The sequence below is a fragment of the Geospiza fortis genome, unplaced genomic scaffold (genome assembly GCF_000277835.1).
Source record: "Geospiza fortis unplaced genomic scaffold, GeoFor_1.0 scaffold637, whole genome shotgun sequence".
Taxonomy (NCBI): domain Eukaryota; kingdom Metazoa; phylum Chordata; class Aves; order Passeriformes; family Thraupidae; genus Geospiza; species Geospiza fortis.
This window is the reverse complement of record NW_005054515.1, coordinates 165,992-177,283: the sequence shown is the minus strand read 5'-3', so window position 1 is coordinate 177,283 and position 11,292 is coordinate 165,992. Positions and strand designations below refer to the sequence as shown.

General features: G+C 53.5%; 2 protein-coding genes across 2 annotated transcripts in view; one reads left to right on the top strand and one right to left on the bottom strand.

Annotated features, from left to right (window-relative positions):
• The window catches only part of LOC102034033 (cadherin-23), a 122,153-nt gene that overhangs the window by 43,173 nt on the left and 67,688 nt on the right, over nucleotides 1–11,292 (bottom strand). The window contains 5 exon segments of the mRNA XM_031063589.1: nucleotide 1; nucleotides 3–199; nucleotides 1,361–1,496; nucleotides 2,452–2,600; nucleotides 3,428–3,488. The exon segment at nucleotide 1 is cut by the window's left edge and continues 191 nt beyond it. Coding sequence (XP_030919449.1) covers nucleotide 1; nucleotides 3–199; nucleotides 1,361–1,496; nucleotides 2,452–2,600; nucleotides 3,428–3,488 — 544 coding nt within the window.
• CUNH10orf105 (chromosome unknown C10orf105 homolog) lies at nucleotides 9,748–10,137 on the top strand. The gene has a single exon (XM_031063585.1). It carries the CDS (start codon nucleotides 9,748–9,750, stop codon nucleotides 10,135–10,137), a length of 390 nt encoding a protein of 129 aa, XP_030919445.1.

The window sequence follows — 11,292 nt, the reverse complement described above, 5'->3', positions numbered from 1 at the left end:
TTCAGCAGGCTGACGTACACGCTGCAGAAGCCCTGGTTGTTGGGGGGCGCTTGGTCCGTGGCAGAGACGTTCATCAGGTAGCTGGTTTTGGTCTCGTAGTCCAGGTAGTCTATGGTGGTGATGAGCCCCGTGCTCTCGTCGATCTCGAACTTGCCTTCCGCGCCCGACACGATTCTGTAGCTCACCAGACCCCCGCTCCCTGGGGAGGGAGCAGGAGCTGGACGTGCTGGCTGCACCAAGAGCCCCAAGGAGGCAACACCACTGATGCCTCCCCCCAGCAGAGCCCATTCCATGGGATTTCAGCCCAGCCAAGCCAGGATCTGTAGCAGACTCTATGGAATTGGCTATGGCTCCGTGGAGGGCTGAGACTTAACGGTAGGAATTGCTGAGGCATGATGAGATAGCAAAATAAGCTCCTGTCTTCCGCCTTTCGGACCCCAGCTTATCTCTGTAGCCTCATAGGTCACTTTCCCCTAACCCCTACTATTGGGCAAGTTTGGATCCCTCTGTACCCTATAAAAAGGGGCTGTTTTAGCCCATTCGGCAGAAGAAGAGCCATCACTGGAACCTTTCGCAGACCCCTCAATAAAAGCATCACTGTGGAACCCCCAGGACAGTTTCTTCTTCTCCTCTCTCATCTGCGTCTCCCTCTAGCCCACCAGGCACCTTAGCAAGCAAGCAAAGAGCTGGAAATCCTAAGAGCTGATAATCACTACAGAGCTGAAATCCACTAAGCTTGCTTAAGGCAGCCACGGCTATGAGTGGCCTCCATTTCTGTGGAACGTGCCTTGAGCTGTTTTATTTTCCAGCATCAGTCTCATCCCATGGTTATGACAATGGGAAGATGCCAGCAGCTCACATCACAGGCAGCAGACCAAGAACTCAATGTTACAACTACAATACCTGCTTGTAAGCATTAAAACACAATGCACAGAGCTACATAATTAAGCTTTAACCTTCCTAATATCTTGCTAGATAAACTTTTCTGCAGCTTAGAGAGTTATTCTAGACAAGTGTTAATACACAGACCACTGTTCTATTTGTCCTTGCTTTTCTACAGTTTAAATAATTTTTCTGCTGATCTATCTCATGGCTGCTGCTTAGCTCTAATCACAGTTCTGCTGTCTCTGAGGCCTGCCTTTTGCAGCTTTCCCAAAACACTCTAATTTTATGGATTCCCACGCTGCAAAAAACAGGATTTGGACACTCTGTCCCCAGGAGGGACTGAGCTATCCAGCCCGTGCTGCCTTGCTCAGGGGCAAAGCCAGCTCTGTGGGCAGAGGGGCCATAAGGATCTGCGTGGTGGCTGACATCTCGCTGCCCTCCCCACACTGGGTGTTTCCCACCCAGCCCTTCCCACCTGTGTCTCGGTCGGTGGCCCGGACCACTGCCACCGAGGTGCCGATCCCCGCCGTCTCCCGCAGCCCCAGGCGGTTGTACTGGCGCTGGGTGAACACCGGCACCTCGTCGTTGACGTCCTCTACGTACACGATCACCTGGGGAGCCCCGGAGAAACTCATGAACTGGGTGAGCTTGGGGAACCAACCCCTCATGGTGCTCATGGAGAAACATTTCAGTGCTCAAAGCCAGACTGGGTAGGGCTCAGAATAACCTGGGCTAATGGAGGTGTCCCTGACAATGGTAGAGGGGTTGGAACTAGGGGAGATGCAAGGTCCCTTCCAACTCAACCCATTCCATGATCCTGTGATAACCTCTTCTCCAAACACCATGTGATGGAAAGTGAACACAAAGGGTTTAACATCACAAATTTAAGCCTGTGATGTTTAAATCTGATTTAAACCTTTAGACCCTGTGGGTCGGAGTGAGTCAGTCTTTCCCTGCTGGGGAGGAGGTGCACTGGGTACATCAATTCCTCCATCCTCTGGGATCCCCTGATCAACCCCCTGGAGACCTTGCAACAGAAAGACTTGCTGGGAAATTTTTGCTCCAAGTTCAGTGCTGTTTCCCCAGGGAACACATTTCCTTCTCCTGGTTTTCTGCTTGCTGCTGGTGCTGGGGGCACTTCACACTCAGCCAGAGCCCACCCCACTGCTGGGTCTAAGAATAGATGGAGGGCTGGGCTTCTGGGAGCCGTGGGAAGCGGCTGTGCTGCAGCTGACAACTGTCACCACTGGGTCCTGGATTATTTAAATAGTGCCTGGCCCAGACACAGAGTTTTCAGCAGGCTGAGGCTCAGCTTTTCTTCCCAGCAGCAGAGGCGCATCTCACCGAGCGAGCAGGACTCCCTCGAGTGACTGCTACACCACTCAGCAGCACCCAAACACCACGGGCAAAAAGAAAAATTAAACAACCCCCCCACCAACAAGCTCTTCTCTAGCAGCCCCCAGAGACTTCCCACGCCAGATCTTTCTAATTTCCTGTCCGGCTGCAGGCGCTGGGAAGGACCAAGCTCGCGAGCGCTTTGCGCGATCGGCTGTGCGAGCTCCTCACCCGCACGGAGCTCCTCATGGGCCCCTGCTCCGTGTTGTAGGCCTCCACCTCCAGCACGTGGGAGGAGTTCTGCTCCCTGTCCAGGTGCCGCACTCCTCGCATCACCAGCCCCGTGCTGGGGTTGATGCGGAAGTGGTTGTGCTCGTTTCCTGGAAATGGGGGAAAAAAAGAGAGGGCTGTTGCCCACTGCCCCCACACCCATGCTGGGGACACACTGAGTCCTCCCTGGGGGCTCTTTTGGAGGGAGATTATTGAGCAAAACTTCAACTTCTGGCTACATCAGATTCGGCTGGATCAGCGTTTGGCCCTGGGTCAGGCCAGGAGGAGCTACAGAATCACATCAAATAAGAAAAATGTGGATGTGTTGGAGTGAGCCCACAGGAGGCCACAAAGATGCTGTGAGGGCTGGAGCAGCTCTGCTCTGGGTCCAGGCTGGAGAAGAGAGAAGGCTCTGGGGAGACCTTAGCGCTCCTTCCAGTGCCTAAAGGGGCTCCAAGAGAGCTGGAGAGGGACCTGGGACAAGGGCCTGGAGTGACAGGACCAGTGGGAATGGCTTCAGACTGAAAGAGGGCAGGAAAAGATGGGATATTGGAATGAAATTCTTCCCTGCGAGGATGGTGAGGCCCTGGCACAGGGTGCCCAGAGGAGTTGTGGCTGCTCCATCCCTGGAGGTGTCCAAGGCCATGGAGCATGCTGGGGTAGTGGAAGGCATCCCTGCCCATGGCAGGGGGTTGGAATGAGGTGAACTTTAAGGCCCCTTCCCACCCAAACCATTCTGTGATTTTAGGATTCTATCTAGCTGTCCATCCATGACAAATCATTGCCCAGCAATGAGCCCTAAAGCTGAATTCTGCTTAGGGCTGGGAGAAATGGTTCTGTGGGCTCCAAAGTGCAAAAGGATGGCGAGCTCAGCCTCCTGAGGCTGGGTAGAGCCTGGGACAAACTCCCTGATGCACCAAGGGGCACCTGGACTCACCCTTGACAATCCTGTACCACACTCTCCCGTTAATGCCTTCATCCGCATCCGTGGCTTTCACCTTCACGAGAAAAGCAGAGGAGTAGAGGTCAAGGGCAGAGAATTCCAGACTGGGATGAGTCCTCCTACCCTGCCAAAGCTGGACATCCTTTTCCTCCACCTGAGCTGGGGAGCTTACCAAATACAGAGCAAAGTTAAGTTACCCTGCCCTCAGCATTGGGCAGCAGGGACAGTGGGATCACGAGCCTTTGGCTGCTGCATTGAGGTGGGAGCTGAGCCTCAGGATCACCCCAAAAATCCCACGGGTCTGTGTGCTGGAGGAGGTGCCTCCCTCAATCCTACCCTGCATTCCAGTGCTTGTCCTAGTGGCAGGGATGGAGCCTTGCTGGGATGAGCTGCTCCCATGCCTGGTGGGCACGCAGCCCAGGGCATCCCGGTGAGTCACCCAAGCAGCAGCACACAGAAAAACTGCCGAAGGAAATGGGAATGCAACCAGCCCAGAGCGTCCCTGTGAGCCCCTGAGCAGGGTGGAGCAGCCCCAGGCTCTGGTGCACGGCAGGGAGAGGATCTGCCATCCGCCCCGGGAAAACCAAGGCACGGCTCCCCTCTGGTGTCACTGAACAAGAGCACAGCGCTCTCCCCAAACCCCAGCCAGCAGTCAGCAGCTGGGAAGCGGGACCTGGCAGTGACCAGCAGGGCCAGGGCTCCCAGTCCAGCTGGCATCGAGCCTCTCCATCTTTTCTTGGCAAACCCCACTCCCCACAGAGCACCCACAGCTCAGCCGCAGCGTGGCTGCCCGCAAATCACCAGGGGGAGGATGCAGGGAAAGCCTGAGCCTTTATTCTCTCCCTGCTTCCCTCTGCCAGGCATCTTCTGCCTCTTGCCACAATACTACCCAGCAGTTTCTTTTTCCCAGGAAGGTTTGCACCCAGATTTATGCAGGGAAGAGGAAGGGATGCTGCAAAGGATGCACATGCATTGGGGACAGTGAGGGCTTTCACCCCCAGCCCCACACAGCTTGCAGGAGTCAGAGATGCTCCTCTGAAATGTGGTTTTGAGGTGCCTTGAACTGCTCTTGCTCCATTTCCCCTGTGTCAGCAGAAAACTTGGAAAATACTGACCCCTATCTGGATTTCTCATCCCTGTGCCCACACATTGTGAAAAATGCATGTATTTTATCATTGGCTTTTCACAAATATTAAAATGAATATTGTATGTGTTGTGTTAGAAAGTAATGCTCTATTAATTCTCTTAAGTAGTGTGTTAAATATAGTTTTAGGTTATAACAAAATGTTAAAATAGAAACTGTGCTATGTAAGATACTTTTTTTAAAAGAAAGGACTTGCAGCGAGATAGCAGCCACAGGACACCTAAATCTTTCAGAGAAAGAGAATTTATTGCTCCATTATCAGAAGAAACGAGCTTCTTCCTGCCTCGAAGGCGCTGTCAGGATTCAGAGGAAGAAGCTGACACTGCCCAGACAGAATCCTGTGTTTGAATGGAATTTATGCATCATGGATGAGGTGTAGGAATATGCAACAGGTTATTGTTTTTAAGGGCTAATGCTCTGTTAACGTGGGTCCTTTTTCAGGCTCGTGCTGCCCAGAAAAAGGTACCTGGACTGTCTGTAACTCTTTGTATTTATTGTTTTTTTATTGTCCCAATTCAAATTGTCCAAATTATTATTACTCTAATTGTATTACTATTTTTATAACCATTTTATTACTATTAAACTTTTAAAATTTTAAAAACAAGTGATTGGCATTTTTCATACACACGCTCTTTCCCGGACCAGTTTATGCCTTGCTTGTGGATTATTCCATGTTCCACCAAGAACTTCCTTTCTCAGGGGGGAGTTCTCCCTCCCAAAGCAGCTCTTTCACCTGCTGGGCTCCCTGAGGCAGAGCTGGGCTGTCTCCTGTCCCATGGGATGGGATGGGATGGGATGGGATGGGATGGGATGGGATCAATGGGATGGGTGGGATGGGATGGGATGGGCCCCACGACAGCAGGCAAGTGATGCCCAGGCAGAGCAGCTGCCTTGGCATGGCACAGGGAAAAGCTATCATGGAGCCAGAGCAGGGAAAACAAAGGGAAGGGAGGCAAAGCTTTTCAGCTTTTTGTGCCATTCCTTGCCCCCTGTGCCCAGGAGAGTGCATTTCAGGATGAGCCACCTTGCAAACAGCCCTTGGGCCATCCTCTTCCCAGCTCACCCCAAGCCTGAAGCTCTGCTACATAGACTAGGGGATATGGATCAGCCCAGGCATTTGTTTTTTATTAAAAATCAGGAGTTTTCATTAAATCAAGGCATGCTCCTGCCTGTCTGCAGCCTGGGGAAAGCTTGGCTGCTGCTGGTTTGACCTGCAGAGGTCCCAAAGGAAAGGTGGTACTTTAACAAACTGTCCCGAACTCGGGAAAACAGTGGCACAGCAGGGCAAGAAGTGGGAGAAAAGCTCTTTTTGCTGCAGTGGAAAGCACCTGGTGCAGCCCAGCTGAGCTGCAGCCTGTGTTACCCCTCTGCTGCAGGGTGGGCTGCAGGCACAGCCAGCCTGTCACAGCCCTGGGGGGAAAGGTGCCAGAAAAGGGTGAGGAGGGGCAATAAAAGAATGGGAAAAAAGCTGATTTTCTGGGAAAATGGGGAGCAGGCATGTGGAGGGGGGGGGCTCAGCCCACGACTGCACCATTCACTCATCCTACAGGGACAAATCCTGAGGAAACATATCCCGGGGGGCTCGACCCCAAAAGGACACGGCTCTGGGGCACTGCAGAGCCGAGAAGGGGCTCGGGGCCCCTGGCTTTGCTGGCTCAGGCTGTCCCCAGCCGACTGCCACCTCTGTCCCACCCTCCCCAAGGGGAGGAGGGGGCTGGCAGCCGGCGGAGCGCGGTGGGAGAGGCGGCAAAGCACCGGAGTGAGGGAGGCAGAGCCCGGGCTCGGCCGGCTGCTGAGAGGTAGGGAGCCCAAATCCCCTCGGCAAAGCCATTGCCAGCTCCTTAGGCCACCCCCAGGGCTGAGACAGAGCCCTGGCTGCGGACATGCTGCCCTGAAAAAGCGCTGGAAATGGGTGGGGATGCAAAGTTTGGGGTGGAAATGGGATCAGGCATCCCTTCTTCTGGGGAAAGTGGTGGAAATGGGTGGGGATGAAAAGTTTGGGGTGGGCATGGGATCAGGCATCCCTCCTTCTGGGGAAAGAGAAGAAAATGTATGGGGATGCAAAGTTTGGGCTGGGGATGGGGTCAGGCATCCCTCCTTCTGGGGAAAGAGAAGAAAATGTATGGGGATGCAAAGTTTGGGGTGGGCATGGGATCAGGCATCCCTTCTTCTGGGGAAAGAGAAGAAAATGTATGGGGATGCAAAGTTCGGGCTGGGGATGGGGTCAGGCATCCCTGCTCCTGGAGAAAGCCCTGAAAATGGATGGGGATGAAAAATTTGGGGTGGGAATGGGATCAGGCATCCCTCCTCTTGAGGAAAGAGCTGAAAATGGGTGAGAATGCAAAGTTTGGGCTGGGCACAGGGTCAGGCATCCCTCCTTCTGAGGATAGAGCTGAAAATGGGTGGGGATGAAAAGTTTGGGGTGGGCATGGGGTCAAGCATCCCTCCTTCTGGGAAAAGAAAAGAAAATGGGTGGGGATGCAAAGTTTGGGGTGGGCATGAGGTCAGGCATCCCTCCTCCTGGGGAAAATGGTGAAAATGGGTGGTGATGGAAAGTTTGGGGTGGGCATGGGGTCAGGCATCCCTTCTCCTGGGGAAAGAGCTGGAAATGGGTGGGGATGCAAAGTTTGGGGTGGGCATGAGGTCAGGCATCCCTCCTTCTGGGGAAAACGCTAGAAATGGGTGGGGATGCAAAGTTTGGGGTGGGAATGGGATCAGGCATCCCTCCTCCCTTCCCAGCCCCGGTGATGGGAGAGGGAGAAGGTCCTGTGGAGGCAGCTGTGCCATTTACCAGCAGGGCTGATGGGGAGCAGCATCACTCACAGCCCTGGGAACACAACCAGGAGGGTCAGGTCGGTCCTGCCCAGCATCACCTCCTCCTGCCAGCCCGTGGAAAGATTTCGTGCACTGGGAAAAGCTGGGGAGCTCCAGGAAAAGGAGTTGCTAAGCAAGCTGGGGAAGGGAATGAGAGCTGCTTTTCATGGGAGCTGTGCCTGAGAACAGGCTTTTCTTTGCAGGAGTTTGAGGAAAGGGAGGGAGAGCAGATGGAAAAACTGCCAAACGAGGCAGCTGGGCCAGGCCAGGCAGCTGTGCCTGCTACTGGGTAGAAGAACCCTCTCTGCTGCTCAGAAATGAAAATCATTCTTTTTTTCCTACCTTTCCACCTTTCTGGGGGCATTTTATCTTTTTTCTTTATCTGGCATTTTATCTTTTCTCTTTTTTCCCCTCTGATCCTCACTTGCCTCGTGGCCAGTGCTGGAGCCCGAGTGCTCACGGGGATGTGTCACATTTGGAGCTGACCAGGCAGGGATGAACCTCTGGGGAGGATTTCCAGCACAGGAAAATCTCTTTTAACCCAGCAGGGTGAAGAATATGGAGCCTGGGTGGGACAGTGATGCTGGGAAGGGGCAATGCCATGAAAGCTCTGCCAGCTGGGCTGGGTGTGAGGAGAACCAGGACATGGCTTTTTTTTTTTCTGGTTTTTCCCAGCAAAAGCCTGGGAAAACACCAGTGTGATCCCTCCAGATGGGTTTCTGTGGAACACTGTCAAGTGAATTTAAAAGACAAACTCCGCAGCCACGAGCAAGGGAGCAAAACCAGCCCGAAGGAATTAAAGAGCCTGAAGGAACTGCCCACGCCTCCTGGCTGGCTCTTGAGGAACAATGGAAGGTCACCACATGCACTTGGTCAATGCCAGCTTGAAGGTAGCCCTGGAAACCTTGATTCAGGCTGCCTGTGGTGTGGGACACTCTGCAGCCCTGCCCTGGCAGCACAGAGGAGCCTGAACCTGGAGCAGGGGGTCCTTGGGAGTGCTGCTCTGTTCCCAAAGCTGAGGGGAAGGAACAGAGCTGGTTATGGATAAAAAAACCCACATTTGGGGTGAAGAGAGGTGAAAACATCACTGTGGGGGAGGTGAGCAGAGCTCCATCCCTGGGACTGCCTGCAGTACACACAGGGATTCACCCTCTCAAACCTGTTGGTTTCTGCATTTCCCATTTTCCAGGCACAGACCTGGCTCTGCCCCATGGAAACAGCACCGTCTCCCCAAAGACCCCCAAGCTCTGAGCTGGCTGAGGCACCCTTAGTGAACAAAACCATGCCACTGATGTTTTCTGTCCACTTTTTGGAGTGTTTTATGGTGAGTGTTTGACACACTTGTGTCACTCTGCCAGAGAACCTGCAGCCCCTGCAGCCCTGCCTTTCCCCTCCTGAGACCTTGGTTTTCAATTGGCTCAATCCAAATCCCAGTTTGGCAGGAGATTGCCCAGCCACAGAGCAGTCAGACAGCTCTCCCACACCTCCACAGGAAAGGATAATAAATAATAATAAAGCTTCACCTCCAGCACACAGGGCATTGCACAAACAGGATTTCCCCAGCCTTCATCTCCCTCTGGAGAGATGCCAGCCTCTGGCACAGCCTGGCTGTGGGCATGTGGGCAAAAAAAGGGTGCAAAATGCTCTTGGGGGGATCTGACCTGCTGGGGAAACCAGAGGACAGTCTCCACCAGGTGTTAGGCAAGAGCTGGCACTGCCAGAACTTTGGGAGGCTGGTTTGTATCACCTGTGACATGTCTGAGCCTGAAAGCAGCAAAATGCCTGGCATGAGGATTTTTGGCATGAGCAGGATGAGGGTGTTACTCTTGTAAAATAATAAAGACAGTGCTAGCAAATTACCACAGCTTGATGGGGACTTATCAGGGCACAGGCTCAACCAACTGTCCAATTTCTTTGGGAGAATAATCACAAACCCCCCAGATGACAGCCAATTTAACAAACCTGCATTTCTGGGGAACAGAGGAGAGCCAAACCGCAGCAGCCCGGGGGGAGGATTTTGAGCTCTCTGTAGTACATGGATATTTATCTCTTCCAGAAAACCTTCATGCAATGCGTGTGTGCTCCCTCAAAGTGTCCTCCCAGAGGCCATGAATAATGGTAGATTTCCTTGCCAGGTGGTTTTGCACTTGGGTTCAGGGTGGTACCTTGCAAATGCAAACCCCACCTCTGTGGGGTGGACACCCCCTGTCCCCCTGCGCCACTGAAAACATGGCTGGGACAATCCTGGGCATCAAGGCATGACAAGAACCCATCCGTTTAACCAGAGGGTGGCTGTCTGTCCATCTTGCACGCGGTAATCACCTGTGCCACCTCTCTGTGTCGCCTTGCAGGGAAGATGAGCTCTGGCAACGGGACCTCTCCCACCCCGCCTCTCCTTGGGCTCCTGGAGCCACCCAGTGCCACGTCCCCTGAGGGGACAGACTGGCTGCCCATCATCGTGGGGCTCGTCTGCACCTTCCTGGTGCTGGCCACCCTCCTGAGCTTTGTCACCCTCTGTCACCCTCCGGCGCTGGGCCGCTCCCCCTGGGGCCCGCAGGAGTGCCTGCCCCAGCCCCCCGTGGATGCCAGCCAGCCCCAGCTGAGGCTCTGGAAGCGTCTGGGCTCCCTGAGGGGCTCCATCAGCAGCTTCAGGAGGAGCCAGGTGGTGTCTCACAGCCCCCTGGCCTGTCCCAGGAGCTTCTCCAGCAGCCAGGACTGGGACATCATGGAGTCCACCAAAATGTGATCGTGCCCTGCTCCTCCTTCCCAAGCTTTGGGCTCCTTTCTCAAGCATCCTGAATAGAGACCCGCTGAGCAGCTCATTTCCAGGATCTGTGACAGGGGATTTTGCAATGTCAGGTTCCCAAATGCTTTCCAGGTTACTGCTTCCTGCCAGGGAAGGTGGAGGCATCCAAACTGCGCCCACGCACAGCTACCACCGGGCAGTCCAAAAAAAAACCCCTGCTGCTTCATTTCTTTTGGAAAATGTTGTTGTTGAAGATTGCAATGCAAGATGTTTTCCATTACCATCTGCATGGCAGATTACCTTTGTCAGGTGGGCAGTTTGCCTGTGTCTCTCTTTGAGTGACCACAATCACACCTCCCTCAGGAGGGGACATTGCTAATAACAGACTATTGAATATCACTGCATGGCTGATAAGAACTATAACATCCCATTGTGAGATGCTCCGCCCAGAGGGAGGAGCCAAGCATTGCTACCCAGATATAATCCAGAGGTTTTTGAGACACCAGCACGGCTTTCTCCACGGGATTCCCCAGAGGAACAGCAGCTGCCTCTCCTTCCACTGGATCTCCAGAGGAAGACTCCATCCTTCTCTACAGATCCCCCTGCTCCAACAGAACCACCCCTGACACTTCAGGAGGGCTGCAGCCACATTTCCAATGGGACTGCCACCAACACCCTGACCCATGGGGTGTCAGGTTGGATTCTGACTCTGGCAGTCTTGTTCTAGTGGACTGCATTGTTTATTCTATCCTTTATTTTTTTTCTTTTTCCCTATTAAAGAACTGTTATTTCCTGCTCCCATATTTTTGCCTGAGAGCCCTTAATTTAAAATTTATAGCAATTTGGAGAGGTGGGGAGGGTTTGCATTCTCCATTTCAGGGGAAGCTCCTGCCTTCCTTAGCAGACTTCTGTCTTTCCAAACCAAGACAATTGTGCAAGTTGTGCTCCACCTGAGCAAACAGCCTGGAAGAGACTGGGAGCAGCCTGGCTGCCTGAAGAGAGGCAGCCCAGGGCAAACCTGCTCCACAGAAAGCAATCCTCAGTGGTTATCCTCTGGAGCAGGTGGAGAGAGCCCCCACGTGCTGCCTGGTCCCTGTCACCCCCCTCCATCCTGAGTGAGCTCTGGGTGGCTGTGGTCAATGCATTCCCATTCCT

Coding starts and splice junctions, on each gene's coding strand:
- CUNH10orf105 (XM_031063585.1), top strand. CDS start 9,748: ATGAGCTCTGGCAACGGGACCTCTCCCACCCCGCCTCTCCTTGGGCTC.